The sequence below is a fragment of the Paramormyrops kingsleyae genome, chromosome 4 (assembly GCF_048594095.1).
Source record: "Paramormyrops kingsleyae isolate MSU_618 chromosome 4, PKINGS_0.4, whole genome shotgun sequence".
Lineage (NCBI taxonomy): Eukaryota > Metazoa > Chordata > Actinopteri > Osteoglossiformes > Mormyridae > Paramormyrops > Paramormyrops kingsleyae.
In genome coordinates, this window is record NC_132800.1 from 43181446 (window position 1) to 43209445 (window position 28000).

At 44.6% G+C, this 28000-nt stretch overlaps 1 protein-coding gene and 1 long non-coding RNA gene across 6 annotated transcripts; one reads left to right on the forward strand and one right to left on the reverse strand.

Moving 5' to 3' along the window:
• Positions 1-1246: 1246 nt before the first annotated feature.
• On the reverse strand, positions 1247-24183 carry LOC111838081 (zinc finger MYND domain-containing protein 11-like). Of its 5 annotated transcripts, XR_011990085.1 has the most exons (17): positions 23694-24180; positions 19818-19953; positions 19449-19608; positions 17595-17756; positions 16798-16875; positions 14191-14283; positions 13889-13976; positions 11289-11344; positions 11120-11197; positions 10859-10977; positions 10080-10326; positions 9358-9426; positions 8900-9181; positions 8610-8795; positions 4065-4183; positions 3505-3937; positions 3177-3313 (listed from the first exon to the last, which is right to left on the reverse strand). XR_011990085.1 is itself a non-coding variant. In XM_072711415.1 (16 exons), the coding sequence occupies exons 2-16, from the start codon at positions 19931-19933 to the stop codon at positions 3031-3033; spliced, it is 2133 nt and encodes a 710-aa protein (XP_072567516.1). In that variant the 5' UTR covers positions 19934-19953; positions 23694-24183; the 3' UTR covers positions 1247-3030. The 5 variants fall into 5 exon arrangements, 4 of the variants coding, with proteins under 4 accessions (XP_072567516.1, XP_072567515.1, XP_072567518.1 ...); XM_072711415.1 differs by lacking the exon at positions 3505-3937 and having other exon boundaries at positions 1247-3313; positions 8900-9178; positions 23694-24183; XM_072711414.1 differs by lacking the exon at positions 3505-3937 and having other exon boundaries at positions 1247-3313; positions 23694-24183.
• Positions 14888-16281, forward strand: LOC140588869 (uncharacterized). The gene is made up of 2 exons (XR_011990088.1): positions 14888-15094; positions 16017-16281. It is a non-coding gene; the product is annotated as an uncharacterized lncRNA (long non-coding RNA).
• Positions 24184-28000: the final 3817 nt, after the last annotated feature.

Below are 28000 nucleotides of genomic sequence, written 5' to 3' on the forward strand. Positions count from 1 at the left end.
AAGTTATGCCCCGTTTCCTAACAATATTTTTTTCCATCTCCATACCTATTCACATTAACATCAGAGTAAAATTAAAGGTAAAAAGTTTCCTGAAATTTGTTCTGTGAAATTAAGGGTGCCTCCCAGGAGAGTTTGCTTTTCTTCCTTGTCAGTATCAACGGCTCACTATTGTTGTTTTTAAGGCTTATGGAGGCCATGAGGGAAGGAAACTAATTAGTGAGACCTACGCCAATATGCAGGATCGTGTGAGGGTGAGTGTTCGTGTGAGGTCTGTTTTTTGATGATTGCATTATAGCCTATTTTCTTTAATTCTTTCACTGTAATTTTTTTATTGTTTATTTTTAAAAACATATTTATTTTGCTGTGTTGTTGTTGTTACTTTTTAGCTTGTTGGAATATTTTCAGGTTCCCACAATATAAACCTCAATTATACACAAACACTTTCATATATCTCTGACAGTGCGGATGTGGTTAGGGGGCATGGGACTGATTTGGTCCCTACCAATGCTGAAACCAAACCTACGCCCTTGCTCCCTCCGAACGTGATTTTAAAGGATGATGGGTAATATAGACAGAAAGGTGTTAGGAGAGCTGTGTCCCCAACTGTGGTCTACAAGCAGCAAGGGCACTGCCCATTACATCTGCGCTAGGGAACATGCAATCCTATAACCACTAGGGGAGCTCTCACCTTCTCTCAGCCCTTCTAAATAATTAAATTTAGTGCCCCGGTCTAGCAAGCTGCATAATCTGTGTCAATGTGCACTGCCTTTACACTGACACTGCTGGCTTACCACCAGTTACTCTCGCTATCTGTTAGTCATGTTGTCATGTTCCAAAGGAGAAATATCACATCTTTCTCAGATCTGACCACATTTCAGTGACCTGTGCAGGGTGCCATTCCGTTATCTTTTGCATTTCTGTTCTGAAGGAAAACTTATAACATTTAAGCACTTTTAAGACATTCTCTGTCATGTAGTAACTCCACTCATGTTCTACTGTACCCGAATCACATTGAACATCCTTGGAATCGATCAATCCCAGTGAGACACCCAGTTTGTCAATGTTTACCAGTTCACCACAACACAATTTTCCTCCGTCCCCTCCAGGTCAAAGCTATGACATCACATACAGACACCATGAAACATTAGAGCCTAAATACCTGTCCAAAGGTGAATATGAGTATATTTCTACTCAAACACTAAGCATACATTTCTTAGAGAGAAATAATGGATAAAAACTTGAAATGTTCATGTCAAGGCAAGTGGCGCTTTATTGTCACACCAACCATATTCATTACACTGCACACAGTGACAGGAAGTAAAGTTCCCTGGACTGCGGTGCTACATTTACACATAAAGTGCATGGATAGGCAGAACAAGTGGGGGGGGGGGCATGTACCACAAACAATGATGGAATGTATAGAATTGTTTTTCTCAAAAACGGAACAACCAACAAGGACTGACCCATAAGAATGGAGGGTCGGCACAGGTGAGGAATGGGGAGCAGGACATTAGCAGCCCATTTGTCAGGAAGACAAATGGGCTGCGTGTGCTGCCCCCCAGTGTCTGGAGGAGCTCTGACACAAATGACAGAACAGTACTCTGTAAATAAAAAATTAAAAAAATAATAATAATAATAATAATCAGTGGTCAACGTGTGTGATTCTCATTTTAATAGGGGGCCACTGTACTGCAAACCAACCAAAGATCAAGTGGTCCATGCAGGCTGTGGAGGCAGCATTCCTGTATAGTAACAAAAGTTTACAATGAACGAAAGGGCGTAAGTAAAACCCAATTTTCCTGAAGTATCGAGGCTCCAGCATAAAAAAGGTCTTACATTTTTTTATGGTTTAATTTACAGTCAGTTTCTATTTAAAAAAGCCTCCATCGATGCAGGTATTCGTTTGCAGTGTAACAGGGTCCCCCTTGCCATGTAGAAGGGTCCTTCTTGCTGTATAGCAGGGTCTCCCTTGCAGTGTGGCAGGGTCCTCCTTGCAGGGTCCCCTTTGCGGTGTAGCAAGATGCCTTTTGCCATATATCAGGATCTCCTTTGTCATGTAGCAGGGCCTCCCTTTGCTGTGTAGCAGGGTCTCCCTTGCAGTGTATCAAGATCTCCTTTGTCATGTAGCAGGATTTCCGTTGCCATGTACAGTAGCAGGGTCCCCTATGCAGTGTAGCAGGATGCCCTTTGTCATGTAGCAGTGTCTCCCTTTTCCATATATCAGGGTCTCCCTTGCAGTGTATCAGGATCTCCTTTGTCATGTAGCAGGGCCTCCCTTTGCTGTGTAGCAGGGTCTCCCTTGCAGTGTATCAGGATCTCCTTTTTCATGTAGCAGGATTCCCTTTGCCGTGTAGCATGGTCTCCCTTTGCACTGTAGCAAGATGCCCTTCGCCGTGTAGCAGTGTCTCCCTTTTCCATGTATCAGGGTCTCCCTTTGCTGTGTAGCAGGGTCTCCCTTGCAGTGCGGCAGGGTGCCCCTTGCAGTGTATCAGGGTCTCCCTTGCAGTGTACCCTTTGTCATGTAGCAGGATACCCATTGCAGTGTAGCAGGGTGCCCTTATAGTTGCCTCAAGCTTCAACCTGGAGATTAACTGCTTAACCTGTTGGCCATCCCTGATGCTTATTTGTTTTTCCACCTGCTGAAGTTTTAACTAAGTACATTTTCCCCAAATGCTCTTTAATAAAGTCTTCGTGCCAGATTCAAACCTTTCTACATGACAAAAATGGCATCTCACCCCCCCGAGCAAAAAAGTAACAGCAGCGATAATTAAAAAAAGCAGGATGCCACACGAACGGACAGGGGGTGCTCAACACTCCGTGGTCATGAGGCGCGTTTATTGATGCATGTCAGCACACACAGCTACCATCACATACCGCAAATCCAGCAGAAGCACTGTATGCGAACAGCAGGGGGCGTCATGGCTCCGGGGGGGATGGTTCCGGGTCCACACGCAGCTACCCAACACCATCGTCTGACTAGGGAGGCGTCTACTAATCACAGAAGCTACTCAAGGAACCAAAAATAAATGTCTAAAATGATCTTGGGAGGTGCATATTATAAATGTCAGGGCGGGGAACACACACACACACACACACACACACCTCCATCTGACATGTACTGCGAGGCCTGGGAGGGGCGGGGCAGGGCAGGTCTGAGCTGCAGCCGTTTCTGGTTCCGTCTGTCTTCATTGGAGAGGCTGTATGGTCTGTGAAGGCCCAGGGGGGTCCTCCCCCCCTCCCTTCTACATGCCCAGCGGCCGTGGCGGGACGCTCATGATCCAGCGTGAGAGATGTGCTTTTAAAAACCCCACAGCTGGCGATCAGAGGAAACAAGCATGTAGCGTGTACAATGTACCCAAATATAATGAAACAGACACTGCTCTCTATTCCGGTGACATTCTCAGCAGCGATTAGCTGCCTGGTTTCTGACATTGCCCCCCCCACCCCCCTGGGCAGCAGCCCTGTAAGCCCCCGCAGTCACACATCACTGGCCAGCCTGCCCACCTGCCACCCTGCAGGCACATCCACGGCAGCGTTTGGCATTTCCAGAAGCTTCCGGGGAATGGGGGGCGGGGGGCACAGAAACGTGTGCCAAATGTGGTTGTACATAGTCACAGTCTTCTTTGGGGGGGTTGGGGGTCCTCAGTCAGCAGCATCCCAACAAAGGTTAAAATTTTTAACAAAACATTTTGTGTAGTGTTACGATATCGGGATCCTCAAGTCCGTCTGTGTCCATTTTTTTAAATCCAGACAGGAAAACGTGATAAAGTTCACCTACAGCTACAGACAGACAGCACATTAGGTAATATAGTTAAACAAAACACTGATCTTAACAGACTTACCATGGTAAAAACATCATACATACATGTTAAACAATCAGGAAATAAAAAGGGTGACTGGGGAAGTCCTCAGCTGTGCAAAATGGTGATTTTTCTTCCTGTAGAGTGGGGAGTAAGTGTTTAATGGCCGTTCGTGGGGGTGTGGCTGAGGGCTGGTCTGACCTGTGGGGGGGGTGGGGGTGTGGCTGAGGCCCAGCCGGGCCCGTTGGGGGGGTGGCCCCTCACCGCTTCCGCCGGCAGGTCCGCTTGTGGTCCGCGTGCCAGTGCTCCTGCTGGCACTTGATGGAGCAGTAGGAGGTGTTCCAGCAGCAGTGGTACATGGCCTCCTCCTCGCAGTTGTAACACTGGTGGGTATAGAACACGCATCATTAGCAGTGAGGATCAAAAACTTGAAAACTGGTTAACAGATAGGAAGCAGCAAGTAGTTAATAGAGGCACAATGTCACAGTGGGCCTGCGCTCATAGTGGGGTACCGCAGGGTACAACGTGATCTTGATTTAATTAGCGACTGGGCTGATACCTGGCAGATGAAATATAACATAGATAAATGTAAGTAATGTCCATGCAAGGAGCAGAAATATAAAATATAGATATTTTATGGGTTCCACTGAAATAAAGGTAGCTGATTATATGAGAAAGACCTCTGTGTGTATAATTATTGTTTATAGACCACCTGGGCCGTACAGTAATTTTCTTAAGGAGTTTGCTGATTTTTTAACTAACCTGGTGGTCAGTACTGACAAAGCTGTTATTGTGGGTGATTTTAACATTCATATGGAGAAAGATAGTGATCCTTTAAAAATAGCGTTTACAGCTATTCTTGACTCTTTAGGTGTATGTCAGAATGTAGTCGGGCCTACTCATGCCTGTAACCATACCCTTGATTTGATTATTAGCCATGGCATCTCGGTGGAACATGTATCTATTATGCCTCAGAGTCCCCTGCTCTCTGATCATTACTTGTTAACGTTTGAAATCCAGTATAGCCTCCCGTTGACCACAGCTCCAAAGTACAGAATCAGACGTTCCATTGCCTCACTAACTACAACAACATTTATGAAACAACTTCCACAGTCCTTCAGCCTTACATCTGAAGCATCGTGTATAAATGAACTTGAACAGGCGACTGCAAACATGGATAAATCCCTTCGTAGCACACTAGATCTTGTAGCTCCACTTAAGAAGATAAAGCATAGATATAAGAAACCTGCCCCCTGGTACTCTGATCATACACGTGAACTCAAACAGGCATCACGCAAGCTAGAGCGCAAATGGCGCTCAACTAAACTAGAAGTTTTCAAATCTGCATGGAAAGAGAGCCTGTCTAAATACAGACAAGCACTAGTGACTGCTAGGTCTGTGTACTGTATCTCTCCAGATTAATAGACGGGAACAAAAACAATCCAAAATTCCTATTTGAATCCGTGGCTAGTTTAACACAGAATTCTCCATTAAACTCGCAAGTCCCACAATCTCTTAAGAGTAATGACTTTATTACATTCTTTAATGGTAAAATAACTAAGATTAGACAGACCATCCAGTGCACATCCTTAGCTACCTATGACTGCCAGACTCCTGCTAGTCTTATGCCTATCAATAATGAGACTTTTGAATCTTTCATTCCTATAAAACACCCAGAACTCCTGAGCTTAATTTCCTCCTGTAAATCCTCTACAAGCCTCATAGATCCAATTCCTACAAAATTTTTCAAGGAAATCGCACCACAGATTAGCAATACCCTGCTAAACTCTTCTCTTAAGCTTGGATATGTTCCTAAACCTTTTAAATTGGCTGTTATTAGACCCGTTCTAAAGAAACCAAATCTTGAACCTAGTGTTTTAGGAAACTATAGACCAATCTCAAATCTTCCTTTCATTTCAAAGATCATGGAAAAGGTTGTATTTCGTCAGTTGTCTTCTTTCCTACAAAAAAATAATACTAATGAATTATATCAGTCTGGCTTTAGACCAAACCATAGCACAGAAACTGCTCTAGTCAAAGTAATGAATGATTTACTTATGGCTTCTGACCGTGGCTTGATATCGCTGTTGGTATTACTAGATTTAACTGCAGCATTTGATACTGTGGACCATAATATCCTCTTGGACCGGTTAGAAGGTGTAGTTGGCATTACAGGGACAGCACTCTCTTGGTTCCGCTCATATTTAACTGATCGCTATCAGTATGCACATGTGAACAACGAATCATCCAAGGCCACCAAAGTCACATACGGTGTCCCACAGGGATCAGTACTGGGCCCACTACTGTTTACCCTATACATGCTGCTGCTTGGTAACATTATTAGAAAACATGGTGTTGGGTTTCATTGTTATGCAGATGATACACAGTTATATATATATCTGTTAACCCTGATGATACATCACTCTTATCTCGGTTAGAAGATTGTCTGTTAGATATTCGGTGCTGGATGGCAAAAAAATTTCTAATGTTAAACACAGAAAAAACAGAAGTACTGGTGATTGGTCCCAAGGCTGCAAGAAATAAGTTTCACCACCTCAGCATTAGTGGCCTTCCTACACAACCTAACACAGTGGTTAGAAATCTTGGTCTTCTAGTAGATTCAGATCTATGTTTTGATGCTCACATAAGAAGTATTACTAGAAGTGCGTTTTATCATCTACGAAACATAGCCAAGCTTCGTAAGATGCTCTCACTTTGTGATGCAGAAAAATTAATACATGCCTTCGTAACTACCAGACTAGACTACTGTAATGCCCTCCTTTCTGGTTGCCCGTCTGGTTCCTTAAATAAACTTCAGCTGGTACAAAATGTGGCAGCCAGAGTTCTCACAAACACAAAATAATTTGATCACATCACACCAGTCTTATCCTCCCTTCATTGGTTACCAGTTAAGTCTCGGATTGACTATAAAATACTGCTGTTAACCTATAAAGCACTGAATGGCCTTGCACCAGACTACCTTAATAATCTGCTGACCTCATACAACCCCCCGCGCTTGCTTCGATCTCAAGGTGCGGGATATCTGTTAGTACCTAGGGTAGAAAGATCTACGGCAGGCTGCAGAGCTTTCTCCTATAGAGCTCCTCAGCTATGGAACGGTCTGCCACCGGATGTGCGGGTTTCAGGCTCACTTTCAATATTCAAGTCTAAACACACTAAAAACACACCTATTTAGTTTAGCTTATAGGGACACTAGTTCTAGCTCTAGCTAGCTTCTCACTCCCAGTTAAACCTATAGTGTGAGGTGTAGAGCTGGGTGGGGATCGGTGCCATTGGCTTTGGATAAACTGAATTGACAGTGCTGTCACTCTAGCTTCACAATTGCTTGTGGGATTGGAGTGCTGACATTTCATGGACTCCCCATGCCTGCATTCCCACCTGCCTCTCCCTCCTACTTATGCTGCCATAGCCATATCTGCCGGAGCATTGCACTTCATATTGCACTCATCTAACTTTTAGCACTGCCTATAGTCTCCCTTACTTTGACTAATTGCATCTATTTCCACCACCTTCTCCTGGGGGGTGCTGCCTGGAGCCCTCAATCTATCAAGATGTCCAGCACACCCTGCAACATGTGACGTCGCCACTACCAATGAAGTCCGTGCATCCAGCTTGCCGTTCTGCCTGTGTCATCTTCCTTGTATGACCCGCTCCCTGCCTTCTGGCTGCCTGGCGATTGGAGGGAGTGGTGGCACCGGCTTGTCATCTCCCCCCTGCTCCCCGTTTGTGTTTCAGATTTAACTGCATTTGACTCTCCCTGCTGGCCCCTGGAGGATGGGCTCCCCCTTTGAGTCTGGTACCTCCCAAGGTTTCTTCCTTCTGGGGAGTTTTTCCTTGCCACTGTCGCCTATGGCTTACTCACTGGGGGCTTTGGGTGGGGATGCTGTAAAGCGCTTTGGGACAATGTAATGTTGTGATAATGCGCTATACAAAAATAAATTTGTTGTTGTTGTTATTAATGCTTCCATGTTCCACTCTCATCAGTGTGGAGAAGCAATAAAAAAGGCTAATAGGATACTGGGTTACATCTCTAGGTGTGTGGAGTTTAAGTCAAGGGAGGTGATGCCAAGATTATGCAATTCCTTGGTAAGACCTCACCTAGAATATTGTGTGCAGGTTTGGTCACCATACCTTAAAAAGGACATTGCTGCCTTAGAAAGGGGTCAAAATAGGGCTACAAGAATGATTCCTGGTCTTAGAGGAATCTTATGAGGAGAGGTTAGCTGAGCTGAATCTGTTTAGCCTCATGCAAAGGGACATAAGGGGGGACATAATCCAGGTATATAAGATTCTAACAGGTCTGGATGCTGTGCAGTCAAATGGGCTATTTCAATATTGGTTTAAATACTAGAACTCGTGGCCATAAGTGGAAATTAGCGGGAGAACATTTTAAAACAAATTTGAGGAAGCACTTCTTTACACAGCGTGTAGTTAGAGTATGGAATAGTCTTCCTGTTAGTGTAGCGGAAGCTAAAACCATGGGTTCCTTTAAATCAGAGCTAGATAAGATTTTAACAACTCTGAGCTATTAGTTAAGTTCTCCCCAAACGAGCTTGATGGGCCAAATGGCCTCCTCTCGTTTGTAAATTTCTTATGTTCTTATGTTACCATGGACGCAATGTAAGCATCGTGAGATTTTACTGATCTTGGCACCAATGCCAGAAGATTGCAGATTCAGATCCCAGGAAGGCAGCCCGATGGGAGTAGGAGCAGAACCCGGCACGCTGTTGGCACTGAGCCAGGTGTGCGTGGCGGTATGCGAGTGAAGCCAGAGGGCGTCCCACTCACCCACTGCTTCTTCTTGGTCTGCGAGATGAGCTGCTTGTGCTGGGCCACCATCTTCTTCACCTCCTCCACCAGCTCCTCCTTGCACTTCTCCTTCACCTGCTTGCAGCGGCGCTCCATCTCAGCCTGGGCACCAGATGCCGCCTTGGCCACCGCCTGCCGCTTCTCCTCCTCCATCTCGGCACGCAGCTGCAGTGACATGAGCCGCGTATGGTCACGCTACGGTCACCCTGCAGCCACGCCGCGGTCAACCGCCGAGTGTGGTCAGCACAGATGCTCTCACATGCCCTCACCTTCTCCAGTGCCTCCCGCACTACCCGCTCTGTCTCACGCTTGTTCTCCACCTTCATCATCTCCTTGACTTCGTTGAAGATCTTGGTGTACTTCTCGTGGCAGCGGTTCTGGCAGCCACTGCTGTCGCTATCGGCGCCGGTTTGGGTGCCGCGATGCAGTGTCCTTGGCGACACCGCACTGGCCTTCCGGGTCTGCGTGGACACCGAGAACTTCTCCAGTTGGTGGGGCGACGTGGGGATCTCCTGGCTGGAGCTGACGGCCTCCATCTCTGGCTCCAGCTGCTGGATAGACAGGGTTGGGGTGTGGCAGGGGTATGGCTTTAGAGCACCTGATGGCTGTAGTCTAATGAGTCTAACAGCAGGGGGAGTATTTCTTAGAGCACCAGATTCTACACCAGAAAGCTATAATGTAATGAGTCTAACAGCAGTGGGGCTCGGGCATACAGTCACTCACTCACCTCCTCTTTCAAGTCTGAGTTTTGGCTGCGACGCTGTTTCTTTGCTTTGGGTTCCTGGTTCACCTTGAGCTGCGGATCAGAACGGGGTAGTCAGGCTGAGTCACACAGAACCGTGAGGCACCCTGTGTGATTCACAGATCCGTCACTGCGATCGCCATGGCAACATATTCCTTCTGTACTTTGAGCGACATGCACCTTCATCACAGAGAGGGAAACAGAAGAGGCTGACAGCCTGCTGTAGACAAGACTGCAATACTCTAAAACTGGTGGGCAATGTTATCTGCAATGGCCCGCTGTATATGTGGGTTTTTACTGCAACTCCCTAATTAGATGTTATATTCAGCTGCAACATGATGCGGATTGACTGGGGGAGGCCAGCCTAATTAATGTTGTGAAAGTGACCCCTCGTAATTAAAACAGCAACCTATCACAGCCTCTGGGCATCATTTAGCTGCCCAGCAGAGGGCGCTGGCAGCGTCACCTACAGCAGGCAGGCTAGACAGCATCTCTCTGCTCTGGCTCACATCGAAATCTGGATGTTTCCCCATCATTGTTTCTTTAATGAGAAACATGCTGGTGGTGTGATGGGACCCTTTGCCGGCGGCAGGGAAACCCTGGGCTCCCAGACACATGGTGACATCATACCGGATGTTAAGCACAGAGTCAAGCCGCTTCATGGTTGACCTTGTTCCTGTTTTAACATCCCATCTGGGGACGCAGACCTGCTCGCTGCTGGTGGACGAGATGCCAGCCTCAGGCTCCTCCTCGGCGCGCTCCTCCTTGTCTTCCTCCCTCTCCCTTTCCCTCTCCCTGTCCCTCTCGCGCTCCCTCCACACACGGCCCTCCTGCAGGAAGCGCTGGTACAGCTCCAGCTCCTCGCAGGCCTTCCTCCAGCCTGCGCTGCGCTTCACCTGCAGCTGCTGTACGCTCACTGAGATCTCCTGGATGTTGTCTGCGGAGATCCACGCCCTGTGGGGGTCATCGTCACCATCACTGACATGGGTTCACACGGCCCAGGGTGACTGGGTGATGTGCCCTGCTCAGACTGCCCCAGATCACGTGACCAGGTGCTTTCTTTATGCATATCTGCGCTGTACTTTACTTTTCAGGCTTGTAAGACATCGGCACAAGGTCCCCTCATGACCCAAACCAGGAAAAAGCCCCCAGTTCCCCCTAAACATGACCCCCCCAGCTGACAGACACGCATGACAGGGTACATCTGGATTCAAGGAGCAGAGAAAAGACCAGAGATGCACAATGTCATTCAAATTTTGATTCTGGGTGCAGAATCCGATCTGATGGGCAGATGGGCTTTTGCCGGCCTCTAGGTATAAAGCACCTGCCCTTTGGGTGTTTCTCCAGCAGCCTATCACAGCTTGTAACAGGTGTAACAATTTTCCTTCATGAGAACCCAGGCAAGCGATAACCGATGCCCCGCCCCCCACAGATAAACCCCCCACCCTAGCACCGCCCACTCACCCTCCATTGGTCTGCATCTCACCTCTGGTGCTGGTGTCCAAAGAAACGCACATCCACCTGATTGTCCTCACGCTGCAGGATCTTGGCGGGCCAGAACCCGAAACCCTTCATGCGGGCCCAGACCAGCTCGTGACTGGGATTCTGAACAGAGAAAAAAAAAACAGTTAGGATGCAGCAGACCCACAGGGAGCATCGCATGAGGATGAGGGCTGAGAGGGGGGCGGGGCTGCTGGGAAGTGAGGCTGAGAGGATGTGGGACTAACAGGGGGCGGAGCCAACCTACACAAGGGTAGCAGAACCAGTTGTGTGGCCTGTCATTGGACAGGTAGAAGCAGGTCCGGCAGAGATGCAGCTCATTCAGCTAGTAGGACAAAGGAGGAGGTCAGTTCACGAAGAACTAATCGCTCACATCACACCCAACACACAGCGCCCTCTTTGGGCAGAACACATACCTCGTGACAAGTGTCGGTGTACAGCAGCCTGGCGATTTCAGCCTGTTCACTGTGCACTGTGATGGACAGCAGAACAAACATTGTATGTGTCACATTTAGGGGTGGGCAATATGACCTAAAATTATTATTATTGTATTTTTCACTTTTCAGATGGTGACTGTATTAAATCACGGTATTAATTTTTTTTCCCAAATTTTGGGAGAAGTAGCATGTGAATAATATTTTGTTAATATATTACGTACATGGAATGTATCATTTTCAACTGGGAGACATGGGAGAATATCAATAGCATTTATTTTGCAAAAAGTCATTAAAGGGGCAGTTCACTCCAAAACTGAAAAAGACAGAGTAAGTCTTAGAGGGTCTTTAGTGCTATCTATGCATATAGGCTGTTCTGCTGGGAGTTGCCTAGTTTGGGAGATATCGGGCGTAGAATGTCGGTATTCTCTGGAATATAATGGGAGTAAATGGCATTCTTTCTGTGGTGGTGCCAGAAAAATACATTTGAAAAATTCAACAGCAATGTCTCTTACCAGAAATCATGACCTGGTTATTGAACATAATCCACAGACTTTGTAATAAGCAGTTTAATCTAGGAATTTTTTCCTTCTACCAAACTCCACACACAAATCGTATCACTGGGCAGAAGATAGGAGCATGAGCACCCCAGCAATATCTAATGTGCAATAATATGCCATTTGAGCTAAAATGTGTGGATTTGTTGAAGTAATAAAATAATGCTGGTAAAGGAAACATCACTGTCAACCTGGAAACACATTGATAATCTAACAACATGTTGGTTATACTATCAAATATAATGTAAATAATTTTTTATGTAAAAAAACTAGTGCTGTCAAACGATTAAAATTTTTAATCAGATTAATCACAGGGTTGCTGTGAATTAATTTAGATTAATCATGATTAAATATCATTCATTTTTAATCTATATTAATTACAATTCATTTTGCATGAGCAAACAGACTCAAGAAAAAAGGGAATATATATGCACTTAACATGTTTATTGAACATCTTGAACACGAGTCGGATGCATTCCATCTGCCACAGAAGTGCAAGACCATGGACCCATATCAAAAAGCAAGATTTTTTGCTTAGCCGGACAACTTCTCGTATTTAAGGTACCTCAGTTTAAATGGTCTTTATCTGCGTTCACTTACAATTAGCACAAACTACCGTAAATCCGACAAATAATCCGACTAATCATGAAATCCAATTCTAGCCCAGTTAATTGCCATTGTTAGCAATATCAGTTGATAACACATTACGCGCGGTGCTTTATGTATAAAACTCCATGGCAACACGTCCACAGATAAGTTGGACGGCATAGTGTGTGCGACCGATTTAATGAGCCACAAATGAGAAGTAGTGCTTAAACAGTATAAAACTACAACTTTCCCTTCTGTTGATAAAAGGCGCAGCCATCTCAGATTCTTAACTCAGGGAGTTGGGATCCTCTGTGCTGCTCCAAGAAACGGGAGCGCGCATGTTGTCACTTCCGGCTTCAAAACTTGGAATCCGACTCGGAATACGAGTTTCCAAGGCAAATGGAACGCACCAAAACTGCCCGAAATGGGTTGACAGAGACATTTCAGGGACTTTGAGTCATTTTGCGCTGCAGATGGGTTAATTGCGTTAAAATTTTTAATCAGATTAATCATGATGATGGATTAATCCGCGTTAACCCATTAATTTTGACAGCCCTAAAAAAACATTTAAAAAAAACATTTGTGAACGTATTTTATATAAGTAATAAATAAAACATGTAGCTATGGTGCTAAATAGAGATTAATAATCTAATAAAACATGTTGGTTGTAGTATCAAGCTAAATGTAAATGATTTCTTAATAATAATTAATAAAAACAAACTTTTTAAAGAACATTTGTAATCATATTTTATTTACGTGAACTCTTACTGCAGCGGAAACGTAAAGGGCAACTTGAAACTTACAGGGTACTTTGAAACTGCATCATCAGCCTTACAGCTGAGCGATACGTCACAGGGGGGAGGAATTCAGATGCCGGTAGAGTTTTGGCATGACACATGCCCTACAGGAGCGGAGTTATTTTGTGGGATTTTCCAGTTCAGTTTGTCAATATTCAAAATCTCTTGCGTGCAGAATCCGGTTCCAGCCTGTGGGCTGTATGTTTGACACCCCTGACCTAGATGGATAGACAGCACTGAAGCCCCTTTAGTTTTAATTTATTCAAATTGTTAGAGTTGGAGGATTTCTTTTATTTTTTTTTACTTCCCCCTGTCAGCGTCAAACAAAAGGAGTAACTCTTCGGATATATCCAGCATCAGAGTGTGTTTAATAGAAAATTCACACAATGCAGATAATCTGGCTACATAGCCTATATAAGGACAAGTATTCAGACTGAAGCTTTGAAGAAAATAAAATGCTTTTATTTTTATAATTAGGTTGTTGACTTATCGCAGTGTTAACGGTATAGTGTAGATGCTTATTGTGGCGCACAATCACACTGGTAATGACTATGGCTGGTATACCACCCAGCCTTAGTAACACAGAAAAGTGCATCAGCCGCTTAAGCTATACTACAATGTCACCAGCAGGGGGCCCCACCTCCATACAGGATGGCCGTGTTGTGCACCACCAGCTGAACGTCAGCCTTGAACTCCTCAAAGCTCCTGTACTTCCCCTCGGCAACGTACTGCAAGAACGAGAGACCCAGTCAGATCAGCTGCAGGGCTCCTGGAGAGTGCCACCAGGGGGCGCCTCACAGTGATACACTAAAACATACTGATGTTCACTGGAGGGTAAGGTTTTCCACGCCCCTTGAAGCCCCTCAAGGTTTTCTTTGTGCCAAGCACCACTTTGAAGGAGCAGGGTGTGGCAGCACAGCCCCGGGTTCGATGGCCACACACCTCCTGTATTTTGCAGACCTCCAGTGGAGTGTGGATCAGCCTCCGGTACATGGGGTGTGTGGTGTCCTTGCCCTTCTTGCTCAGGTCCAAAGCCTGCGGAGCAAATGACCCCTGGGGTCAAAGGTGCCCCTGTTTCACTTTCTGAGAGGGCATGTGGTGAGGAGGGCCCCAGATGTGTATGTGTGGGGGCTTTAACTACAATAACCATAACAATAACACCACACAGGGGGGTGTCTCAAAGCTACTTCTTGATACTCATATGAAACAGGAACTCACTGTACATTCTGTATATTCGATTTCTATGGCATTTTTCATTACTCAGATCCCAAAGTGCTTCATGGTAAAAGCAGATTCACTGGAATGCCTGCCATGTTTATTCAAAGTGCGAAGGGATGTTGCTTATGTAATGGGACCCGGAATGTTCTTTGCTATAGCATTAGATGCAAAGTTAGTGTTACCCACAGGATTAGCCGCATTGCTAGCCATGGATTCCACCCAAGGGGTTAGCCTCAGTGCTTGCCATAGCATTACCCACCAGGTTTTCCACGGAGTTAGTTGTAGTACAACTCATGGGGTTAGTTTCAGGGTTAGCCGTAGCATTACCCACAGGGTTAGCCATGTTACCCACAGGATCAGCCTTAGCAATGGCCATAATGTTACTCATGGGGTTACCTTCAATACTAGCCATAACGTTACCCCCAGGTAGAGGTCGAACGATATATCGGGCCGATATTTAGCATTTTTTAATGTATCGGCATTGGCTGATATCCAAGTGCACTACGCCGATTTTCAGACAGGCACGTCTGCGGGCAACCCAGTGTTATTGTTGCTGTGAAACACGTGACCCATGCTCCCTTGTGCAGGACCCCAGCCAGAAGTTTTGGAAGAGTCTTGGGAGAAAACGGTAAGGCTTAAATTCTGATCTTTCAATGACCTGTTTATTTAACTAGTTTGCTATGAAATGTTGCTTTAAAAGAAAATGCGAATTACGCTATCGGGAACTGGGGTAATGATAATGAGTTAGTTTTGTGTGCTTATTGGTGGGCTCACAGATGTTTTTTAATCATTAAAAATCATTTTAATTGTTAACATTTTAATTATTACCATATCAGCCCAATGTTATCAGTTATGTTTTTTTCTTGTGTCGGAGAGTTTCACTCTGTGTGTGTGTGGGGCGGAGCAGGCAGCTCTCAAACACTGCAGCGTGTGTGAGAGTTGCGTTACTCTGCCCCGATCACAGACAGCGCTGTCCTCGGAGACACAGAGCTGCTAAGAACAATGCATGGCGTAGAAAAGTGTTTGTTCGAAAGCGTGGTTACCATTTACTTGAGCTGATGCTGACAATGGCCCTTCTGTGCAACTTTTTTGCATTTGAGACCGGAGATTCGAACAATTTGTCAGACGTCTAGATAAAAAGTGCACGACTTTGCGGAGTTAGTTTCCTCATTAAACATGTCTATCCTTTATACGGGCTTATATGTCAACAGCGTCACAATCACTAGGGGCTTATGTTGTCCTTGCATACAAGGCTGTGCAATACGACAAAGTTATTTTATTTTATTTTCCGGGATCGCTAGATTCTGATTGTGAATTTGGCTTGTAAGCTATCTGTCTGCTAACAACATAAACATGTTAGTGAAAGGTTTTGAACCTTGTACACTACTCATCATACCATGATGCACTTAGTTAATAGTGTTTTTTTTTTCTTCAAAATGTTTTAGAATGTAATTGTTTTAATGTGCATGAAATACTGGAATTGTAGAATGAATTGAAGATGAAGGTACTATAATAAAAATGCTAACCTTGCATTTTTTCTTCTGTTTTAGTAGTTGCTGTCTGATGGCTGAACAAAAATCTAATCTTGTATGGCAGCATTTCACCAAGCCAACACCAGGAAAAGCCAGGTGCAATATCTGCTGCAGGCTGGTGAGCTTGGGAGCTGAAGAATGAGTTTGCTGCTAAAGAGATTCTGATGCTGCTATCTTTATTGTTTATAAGTTTAAGTTGTTTATAAGTTGTATTGTGTTTTTGTTATTTAAGTTTATATTTAAATTTACACAATCAGTATTCGATAAATGCTAAGTTGAGAAATTTTGTGTATCGTTTGTTATTATTAGTGTGATATTTTATCATGCAAATAGAGGGAAAAACGTCTAATTTTCGGCCAAAAAATATCGCCAGCATATATCAGCCATCGGCTGACCCTGACTCCTAAATATCATCATCGGCTATTGAAAAACCCATATCGGTTGACCTCTACCCCCAGGATTAGTCACAGAGTTAACCATAGTGTCACCTGCATGGTTAGCCTTAGCATTAGCCATAGTGTTACCCATGGGGTTAGCCCCAGGGTTAGCCATAGTGTTACCCATGCAGTTACCTTCAATGCTAACTGTAGCATTACCCCCAGGGCTAGTCACAGATTTAACCGCAGCGTTATCTGCAGAGTTAGTCCTGCTATCCACAGGGTTAGCCTTAGTATTAGCTGTAGTGCTACCCTTGGAGTTAGCCCCAGGGTTAGCTATAGTGTTACCCAGGGGGTCAGCCGTAGTGTTACCCACTTGGGTTAGCCGCAGGGTTAGCCACATGCTAAGGATGTCTGCGTACCCGCTCCTTCATCTGCTGCACGATGAACCGCAGGTACCTGCTCAAATCCTGTTTGCTCACGTTCTTCTTTTTGCTCCCCTACCGGAAGGACAGAGTTAACATTTAGTGTGACTGATAGCCCAAGACACCCCCCACCCCCAAGACAATTAAGTCAAAGAAGGTTTTTGAACACTGGCTCTCGCAGAGGATAAAGCACAGCTTCTAGATTGTTATGTGCCAGCAGCGGAGACATTTATTACAGGAAGTGACAGGCCAGCCTGTTACCAGGCAGACCCATGTAACAGTCATTATAATGACAGACAGTTGAATAGTAATGCTCTCTGTGTATTGGCTTTAGCACTACCTACACGTCTCAAAAAGCAGGGATGCGATTGGCTAAGAAATCTCCAGGGCAAAGGAGCTCAAATCCATTTCGGGTGAAAATCACATTCAGATGGAAAGGACACAGGCAGCAGGGAAAGAAAAGGTACAGCCAGGACAAACCGATCTATAGAGGGCATGGCATGGAGGCAGAAAACGCAATAGTCGGGAAAAGGAAAAACACACAGACCCCGAAATAGAGCCTGTTTTTCATCCTGGGACACAAACACTCAGCTAATTGCTAATATCACATGCTTGCTTATTATTTCTGCACATGAGGCAAAATGAATGGAGCCGCACTGTAACGTGAACAACATCCCTGGAGGGAAGGGGAACCCTTTCAGACTTCTGAGACTTTGCCGGACGTACACAGAAAACGTCTGCAGTTAGCTGTAGAGAGAGACAGACAGGCAGGCAGACGGACAGAGGAGCCCCACCTTGCACGCCGCGCACTGCCAGTGCGGCGCCCCGTCCCGGGGCCGGCTGTCCTCAGCCAGGCAGCGCAGGTGGATGACGCGGTAGCAGCTCTCACACTCCAGCACGTCCCCCGGCAGGTGGCACTCAAAGCAGTAGCCGTCATGGCTCTCTGGCTCCCAGTCCTGCAGGACAACAGGGGCGGGGACTCTCATATGAGGAGCCCCGATACCCCACAGTCGGAACTGCACATGCCTAGCCCCCCCTTCATTTTCAGCGTGTTCCGGCCCGGCATCATCCCTCCTTTCTGCATCTCCAACAGCACTGGTCTGATCAATCATGTGACCCCAACAAGCCACACCCAACCCCCTGGTGACAGGGTCTATACCCTAGGAAGAACAAGGACAGACGTCCAGAAAAAATCCTCACCGCTCTACTGTCATTTCAAACCCACTTGGTCGGCTCCTACCGCATCCCACCAGCTCCCACCATGTCCTTAGCATCTTGTACCACATCCCTGCTGACCAGGGGTGAAAGTAGTTTTCATTTCTTGCCGGTACTACAATTTTTAATCACTTTATCGTTTTATATCTCTCTTACATGTTTTTCCATACATGTAAGAATACATGTATGGAAAATGTATGTATGTTTTTCCATACATGTTTTTCTGACTTTAGCATTTGCGTTTTCATCATCTCTGTCTTTTCTTTTAAACATTTGAAGAATTGTTTTCTGCATTTTGGCTTTTCTTCCTTGCAAAGCTTTTAAACGTTTTCACTCACTTCCTGAGTGAAACATGTGATAACGAACCAATCACAAGAATGTTTTGAGTTTGAAGAGTCATTTATTATTTGTCCGAGCTGCAACAACCACTAAGAGCCCACGATCCGGGATCTGGTTAGAAAATCCAACGTCTCAGCGCGCCAGTGATGCAAAAATTGATCCAATCACTAAAAATATATATATTTTTAATAATATTCGGGTCGCGGTCGGTCAGGTCGTTTGAAATAAAGATGCCAATTAAACAATTATATAATTTACACATTTTTTATAAAAGACAAAGACTTTATTGGCTGAATAACTGCGGAAGATGCAGCGCAAGCTCGAGACTTTAGAGAGGTGACGACTGGGGAGTTCCAAAAATGCACCGACAGAAAGAGCAAAGTAGACATTTGCAGAAATTATTAAAAGCTATTGATCATGGTGCTGGCTTTGTCAACCTTTTAAAAAACAATTGGTACCTTTTAGCCTTCTTTTTAAACCCAGGCCCTACTGTAATAAAATTTGTAGTGTGAAATCCTCGTATAATGAATTCGAGCGTCCCTGCAGCGCACCCCTTCAAAGTAGCCTAATATGCGCATAGGAAACATTTAAGTCATGACAATAGTTTGTCTGACAGAAAACACCTGTGCAGCGCTCTGTGATGTCGGAATAAACACAAATCACCACAAAAGAGGAACACATTTTTATCGAGGGGATTCTTCACACCAAACGCACTGCCAAAATCCGACAGAGCGCAAATAAAAGACCTGTCTGCAGCAGACGCGTGCAAGTGCACCACAGACTAATAGCTATTTCGAGTAGCCTAAACGCTATTCTCATCGAATGCATGTCTCAAATTACATTTTGTGGGTAGATGTGTTTTCAACTTAAACAGCGGACGTTACTCATTGTAAATGTGTTTTTTTAGACCGCATAGACCCTCTACTCTTACCAGTACTACGTACCGGCTGTAAATCTTATAACGGTACGTCGTACCGGAGCGTACCGGCTTACTTTCACCCCTGCTGCTGACTCGTACCCTGTTCACACCTCATACCCCATCCCTACATGTAACGCATCCTGCCGGCTTGTACCGCATCCTCAGCAGCTCGTACCGTGTCCTCAGCAGGCAGCCAGTAGCCCTCCTGCTCGATGCCAGCCTTGGAGCCCTTGCAGCCCACGGTGAGGGTCTCCACCACCAGGCCGTCTTTCACTGCCAGACCCAGCTGCCGTGCCGTTTCCTTGGGGTGCACCCCGAACACGCGGCTCAGGTACCTGCAGGGGTGCACAGCGTGTGGGTGTACCTCTAGTGGTGTATGTAGGTAATGTTCTTTTAAAGGATGCTCCTACATGTGTGTTTCAGTGACCCTACCAGGAAATGGGCCATTATCGCTGGTGTTATTAGCCCCCGAGATGTTCTCAGGTCCTGCCCCCCCAAGGTACTCTGCATCTCTGTCTTCAGGGACCCCAGAAGTTGGACTTACTTAGATATCCGATCCATGTTGGCGATCTGCTTCTGGTTGCGTATGACCTCGATGGCAGCCCAGATGTGCTGGACCACCCTGGGGTCGGCCTGCCTCTTCTTCACCACGCGGGACATGGCGTCTCTACTCACTTATCCTACAGGGACATCAGAGGTACCATGACCAAGCTGACCTGGGATCAGCGGCTCAGGAGCGCACCTCCCCCACGTTATTGTCTCTCAGCGCGGTCCCATTATGCATCAGGCCACAGCTTAGCATAAGCAGGATGCACCCTAAGCATTGTGGGTGATGTAGGCAAAACCAGCTGAACTGCCCCATGGTGCTGAATCATGCTGTTAGCAGATGCTAACGGCGGCCAGCCATCCTGTACTGCATTGATCCATGCGGCTGAAGGAGCAGGAGGTTCTGCCCACCAGCGGGGATCCAGAGGAGGATCAGGGAGGGAGCACAAAGTAAAAGTGAGGGAGCCAGGTATGTTGAAGGAGGAGGAATGATGTGTTCTGGTTCATTCTCCTGGTATAAATATGGCTACAGCTCCGAGGTAATACAAGTGAACAGGGTTCACTCCCAGACTGTAGCACCGTGGTTGTGAATCATCAAATTAACGAAACGGAGAAATGTCACACTTTGCAGAATCGGAACGTCTCTGTACAGATGCGTTTCTGCATCCCAGCTCCCAGGCCCCCCCCCCACACCAAGATAAATGCCCCCTGTGGCTCGTGCAGATAAAGCAAGGCCTCCCCTCCACCCACCACCGAGAACGCTATTTTAGCTCTGACCTTGGTGGGGCTCCGGTCCCCCCTGCCAGACGACACCGGCAGGAAGCCCTCACTGTGGCTTTTGGGCTCGTTTTGACTCGGGTGCCAGTGGAAAGAACTGCAGTGGTAACATAGGTGCCACCAGGTCTGAAAATGTCAGCCGGGAGGTTAACAGCTCAGGTGGACCGAGAGTCAGGAGCAGGACAGTGACTGTATGACAGCACTTTGGCCCGGTCCATATCCCCCGTGCTGCAAAGAGCTGCTCTGCTCTGATTGGAGGATCCTAAGTAACCAGGTGTGATCTGCTACCTAAGATGCATCCTTCAAATCTGTTTGCACAATTTTCCTCTGCAGCAACTGGTAAAACCCAGGAACTACATTAGTGATAGAAGGATCACAGAGCAACCCAAAGCCTGACTGACCCCACTGATGCTGAACAGATGCCCCCCCGCCCGGTAGGTGGACTGTTACAGAATGTGGGTCAAGCTCACATACCTGAAAAGAAGTGAATCACAGGATTCTGCCCGGAGTAAGGTTCAAGAGTGGGTACCTTCCAGATTTACTGTGGCTTCATAAAGACACGGGGAAAACCATGAATAGGACCCACAGGGTGCAGATTACCTGCCTGTGCTCATAATTCTCATCATAAAGGCTTACTGTGGTTTTTATGACAGATCTGCAATGCAGAACAGGTCAAATATGAATTTGCACATAATGCAGTGAACGTTCTGCCACTTGCACCAGCAAACACAGCGCCACCTTGCCGTTTTAGCGTGCGTGTACAGCAGCAGAGCTACAGCATCGTTACGCACCCCACACCAGCTTCGTGCATTTCGGCACGCACCGCGGCTCCAACACATAACAGCACTTTATATATATATATATATATATATATATATATATATATATATATATACATATACAGAGGTGTAAAGAGTACCTGAAAACCATACTTGAGTAAGAGTACAGATACCTTACTGTATAAATTACTCCATTACAAGTTATAAGTCACCAATTCCAATAAGACTTGAGTAAAAGTCGTAAAGTATCCAATTTTAAAAGAACTTAAGTATTTTACTCGTACTGAATGTAGGCTCAAAGAATACCAAGAAATGTGGAAAACAAGGAACTATTTATTTATGAGGCTTTATTTCCTAATATAGACATTAAATTGAACACCTCAATGTTTCAAAATGGCAGAAGAAAATAGAACAAAAAGTCAGTCTCAGTCAAACTCAAATGTTCAAAAAAAAGGTAAAACAATAAAAAAAACTAATAAAAAAACAAATTCAGAGCTGACTTTAATGGTGTTTTAAGGGCAATTCTTAAGGGCAATTCTTAAGGGCATTTCAAGCAAAAATGGAGCACTCATATTAATAAAATAATGACTTGAATTACACCATGATAATTATCAATATCGTTTGATATGACCATGATAAAAATATTTTTGCTATATCGCACAGCCTTAATGGATGCTACCACAGTGGCTTTGCTAACTAGCTAATAACTAGTAACCCATAGGAAGCAAGCTGAACAGTCGTTTGAGCAGACAGTAATATCTGATGACGCACAAAGTCTTTAAGTGTCAAGTCTTGTTAACTACATGGAAGCTATATTATCAGCAAGAAGGTCTTTACCTAGTTACCATAGTTTTGGTAGTGAGTCGGCTAGATAGTCAGCTAACTGATGGAAACGTTTAACCAGCAGCAAAACAACCACAAACAACCATGCGGGTCCCACAGTAAAATCTTTGTGCAGTAATTGACAGTCAATAGTGTGTCTAGCAGAAACATTAACAAACAAAATAATAAATAATAGATAGCACTGTTATTACACTGGGACACTAAAGATTTTTAACTTAATGACATAACAGGTACTACAACGATTCCGTTCTGCGAGTTCGCTTTGGCTTCCGCTTTAAGACGTGTTGGACAAGGGCGTGGCTTTCGCGGTACGAATGGGCTGGATGTGGGCGGGGTTGGATGTCCAACCCCGCCCTCCTGCAGGCTGCAGCCAGACATACTTGAAGAAATTAGCCGTGGTAGATAAAGATCCTGACTTGTCGCACGCAATCACAATGTAGCGAGTAACGGTAAGCGTCCGTTCAAATGTAGTGGAGTAAAGAGTACATATATTCAGTCACAAATGTAGTGGAGTAGAGAGTAAAAGTTGCTTATATTTTTGATACTCAGTACAAGTACAAAGTAGCCAAAAAAATACTTAAGTACAGTAACGAAGTCCATTTACTCAAGTACTTTACACCACTGTATATATATATACATACACACACACACACACTTTCGCAGCTGGGCGTCCCTGCTCTGTTTATCACCCGCACGCCACGGCCAGGTCGGGCTCCGCCCCACATGCAGCAGGGTGTCCACCTTATTTTACAGCCTGCTGCCCGGTGGTGTATTAACGTGCACCTGCGCTGTCCGCTGTCACTGCGGGCGGACACATGCTCGTACATTTTCACTCTTCGGTTTTCCCGCTGATCCCCCCTTTTTTGTTTACTGCTACCTTGTAATTCAGTGCATTTGTACGTTATAAATGTGAATTTGATTGACATCCTCACATGGTGTGGTCCAGGTGACAGAAAACATCATGGAGTACACCTATTGTTAATGATAATATGAATGGGATTCAAGATGACTATATTGTTATTATATGAACTATATATAGCATTAACGAAAGGCAACTGTATATATTCAACGCATATTCATTGTTCATATTTATTGTACTGGGCATTTCTGCAGGTTACATTTTCATTTTAGCCTCATTTCGGCCCCATCCGGCTCCGTTCAGCCCCATCGGAGCCGCGGATTAAGTGTTGGGGAATGACCGCTGATCCCCTCCGGCTCCCGTGTCACCTCGCCGTCTGTCTCCCCTGCCAGACTGACTAAACATCTGCACCGTGTTTACGGGGTAATGCCCACCGGCGGCAGGACAATGTCTCGGTATGTGGGTCTCTACCGGGGTATTTCCACGGCGAGCGGATTCAGAGATCCCTACCGCAATCGCAGGTAAATAAGAGCGCAATCAGCAGCCTGCAGACGCCATGTTAATAATTCCCCATCGCTGTTTAATTTCACACGCATAACAGTCGGATGGGACTCACCTTGGCGGTTCTCTCGGTCCCTGCGATACCGATGCACTTCTACATTTCCGGGACGAGGCGCTCGGGGCGACACGCACACGCCACCTGAGCGGATCCGGGATCCGGGAGCAGCACGACTCTAGCGGCAGGACGCGGATCTGTTCGCTGCCCGCCTGCGCCTTATCAACATCTGCCGAGACGCGCTGCCTCCCTGCCCGAGAAGCTCTGTCATTAATTTCACTGCCATCAAAATAAATTAATAATTTTAAAAAATAGCTAGTGCCCCACCCAGCCCCAAAATGTTGTTAATCACCGCGAGCGCACTGCAATAATATGTAGCTGCAGAACCACCATTACATGCTGAATTTCGGTGTATTCGAATAACGGTACAGCAATTCACTGTAGACCCCGAGAACAATGCAGAGCCATTACAGGGCACTGTGGTCATTCACACATATTTTATGAAGTTTGCTATTTTCTGTTTAATGCGTGTTACTTCATACTGCAACAGCGCCTAGCTCTTCATATTGGCCCAGGTAGAAGTCTTAGGGAAAATGCTTGTCACGTCTATTCACGTTCTTTTTACATAGTGCACTTCCCAGGCTGGTAGCCCGAATAGGTGGACGTGTAACGCACAACGGCGCCAATCAATCAATCGATCAATCAATTGATCAATCAATCGATCAATCAACCAATCCGCAGCTTTGAAATTAATCACGATATCAAAGCACTGAAATGCTTCCGGCCATTGAGGCTTCCTTTGTGGTGGGGTTCAAATAAGCACTCAGCTAAACTTTTTAACATTTCTAATCATCACTGGATTTTGCATCTTATATACTTTATCAGTTGTGCGCCATATACACTCTTTAGTATTAATACAGGAATTTGTGCCCAGTGTGTTAAAGATTAATGATTTACAGGCTGAACAAAGCTGCCTTCTAGGGCCGTTAAACATCGTCAGCTGTGACCTTTGCACATGTCATGAACGTAAAAGTATTTTGAAATAAAATCCCCGTCCCCGGTAAGCGTTCGTGGACAGGAAACCGCCAGAGTGAAATAAAATATCACAACATAAACCTCTCATTCCGACTAAATGCCGGTCTGGGCTGTTTGTGGAATGTCCAAAACGGCACTAAGTTTACTGGACTTGTACTGCGATCCTGGGACGCTCCTCTGTCCTAAAACTCGGGTTAGAGTGTAAGGATAAACTGCAGAATCATACGTGACCACTAGGTGGTGATAAACAACAATATAATGTTTAAATCTGCAGCATTAAATTAAAGGTGATGTTACACTGTAAACCCAAGTTCAGTCAACTCAAAACTTTTGCGGTAACGGATTACCTGTTTTTCAAATTAATCAACAAATAGTTTTAAGTAACTTGTACATAAAAACAGATTTATCATTTAATTAATTCGTTTTTTTTCTTTCACATATGGTAAATATTGCTGAGTTTTTTAAACTTTGTAGTTTTATTTCACAATACTCAAAATTGTTGTTTGAACTATATAAGAAATTAAATACTATACACTAATAATAAACATTAACTAAATAATAGATATCTTTTGGGAAATTCCTTTAAGCCTTTTCCAACTTGCTCTCTGTAGGTGGGAGCAAGCTTGTGGTTAAGGGCAGCCATCTGTTATAGTGCCAAAGTTACTCAAGGGGCTATCAAGGTCAGGCTTGAACCAGTGACCTTCTGCCCATAGGGGCAAAGACTGAACCACACACTGCCCTCAAATGCTACTAAATGACTAAAATTACTATGTTTGATTTACTCATGTGGTATGGCAGGGTGGTGTTGGGGTTAGCATTGTTGCCTTACGTGTCTGAGACCAGAGTTGAGTGTCTACCATGGCTCTGTGTGTGGAGTTTACATGTTCTCCCTGTGTTGTTCTGGGGTACTCTGGTCCCCCCTGCCCACAGTCCAAAAATGCGCTGAGGTTAACTGGAGTTGCCAAATTACCCATAGGTGTGACTGGTGTGTGAGTGACTGGTGTGTGAGTGTGCCCTGCAATGGGTGGGTGCCCCTTCCTGGGCTGTTCCCTGCCTTGTAACCAAAGCCCCCAGGACAGGCTCTGGATGCCCTGTGACCCTGAATAGGAGAAGGAGATACAGAAGATAGGTAGATAACTTACTCACATATTAACGCAAATATTTCACTATGAGACTCATATCAAGGCTAATAAATTATTGGGCAACTTCAACTCAAACGTATTCCTTAGATATAAATCAAGCCAACAGTTTCAGAACAATCAGAAATAGACATTTCAATAGGCATTTTAATAGGCATTTTATTCAAATCCCTCCAATAACGACAGGACTGTAAAATGAAACATCTGTCTGTTTAGCAAATAATATGGCCACTGCCAAGGGATGAAAGGCCCTATTCAGGATCTGGTGCAAAATGGTACCAGATATGTTGCAAGTGTTTTTGCTGGCATGATCTTAGGGTGATTTCTAGTCCAGGTGGGAGTGAAGGGCTTTATTCAAGGATCCATAGCCATATGACTATTCTGCTGAGGCTGGGCATGAACCAGAGACCATCTGATCACAGACCAGACGCTGAGTCTGCTGAGCCACATGCTGCCCCTCTCATAAAGAAACCTAAAAAGGCCTAAAGTCTATGCTGCAGTATTTCACTGTCATTTTCAGGGGGCACTGAATGGAATTCTGTGTAGAATTTACTTTAAAAAATCCTCATAAGTTTTTGCACAAGCATTTTCTAAGTAAGTTTAACTGCAGCACTACTGAGTACAAGTCACTTAATTATAAGCCTTAACAATCACACATTTAATATAAGTAAATTAAAGTAAATTTAATGATTATCTTCTGGCCTTGCAAAATATTTGCTTTGTTGTTTGTATTAAAAAAACCTGAATTAATCAAGTTAAACCAAATTTTTAAGGTGTGCAATCTTACATTACATAAATATATTAATTAATAGTTATTTGTAGTATTTATTTAATTCTATCCACCCACCTGGCCACAAGCACTAAAAAATATTGTTGGATGTAATTCATATTTTAAAGACAAGTGGGTACACAACATTAATTTATCTAAGAACAGATATAAAATTTAAGTTCATAGTTCAATTTTATGTTAGATAAACTAAAATTTTAGTAGAGTGTAATTTTTAAAATTAATTCAACAACACCCATGTTCAGATCTACTTTAATGTCACTTGTATGTTGGGTTGTTATTAACTTATACATTTTATACATACATTGTTATACATTGTAAACCTATACATTTAAATTCAACTTATCTGGCCATTTTTATTCCCAGTCCTGGCCTTGTGGCCTTGGATGATGGGTAATATACACAGAAAGGTGTTAGGAGAGCTGTGACACCCTTTGCTGTGTAGCTCCTGGAACCAGCCACTCCCCTGTAGACCAGGGGTGCTGGATGTATATTTGCTTTTTATTTAGCAGTTTTTTTTTTTTTATCCACTGTGATGGTGTTGGGTGGGCAACAATATAGAACCCCAGATTTAGTAAAAGATATTGGCTGTTTACTGCCACGACAGGAATGGTTGGTGGTGGTGGTTCTTGTATGCTGGTCTGGGGCTGTTTGAGAGACTTTGGCCTATTTCTTGAGGTGTTGTGTGCAGGACCCCTGGAGCTCTGTGAGTGGACTGCTAAACAATATTTACTTGAAAGAAAAAAATGAGTTAGGTAACTTGAAAAACTTGAAAAAATTGAGGTAATCAGATACCTCAAAAGTTTTGAGTTGACTGAACTTAGTTGGGTTTACAGTGTACAAAAACGTTGCATGATCTGATACAAACATGCTGACATGACATCAACCATTGCAACATCAAACATTTGTCTATCAGACAAAAAAAGAAAAAAACCAACACATTTAAATATCACACTATATAATTTGCTTCATGTGTTCTTTGTCAAAAAATATTTTGTAAAACGTGACCGTTTGCAGAATGATTTTCAAACTTGCAATTTTATAGTGCCTTTTCAAGCACTGTTCTCACAAAGATTTAGTAACAGCAATGCAAGATGATTTGAAATAAATTCGGAGTGAAGAGAGCATAACAGGAGAATGACGTCCGTTTGCTACAATCCAGTGGACTGTTTATGTAATGACTGTGCAGACAGATGCGCTTTTCATGACCTATTTAAAGCCTGTTTAACACCCTGTGAAAGTAAAGCAAAATTCTTCATGAACGTACATTATATGGACAAAAGTATCAGGACACTGTCATGACCTGTTCGTTCGATCCTCCTATGTGCCACGCCCCCCTCCTTACCTCCTGTTAATTCCCGATTGTGATCACCTGTTGCCTGTTATTTCCTGCTTGTCTTGTGTAT

Excerpts from the sequence above, each read along its gene's own strand:
- LOC111838081 (XM_072711414.1), bottom strand. The coding sequence starts at position 19,933 with ATGTCCCGCGTGGTGAAGAAGAGGCAGGCCGACCCCAGGGTGGTCCAG. Across the intron at positions 11,198-11,288 it reads ACACCGACACTTGTCACGAG|CTGAATGAGCTGCATCTCTG; the intron begins GTATGTGTTCTG and ends TTGTCCTACTAG. Across the intron at positions 8,796-8,899 it reads TGCGGGAGGCACTGGAGAAG|CTGCGTGCCGAGATGGAGGA; the intron begins GTGAGGGCATGT and ends ATGTCACTGCAG.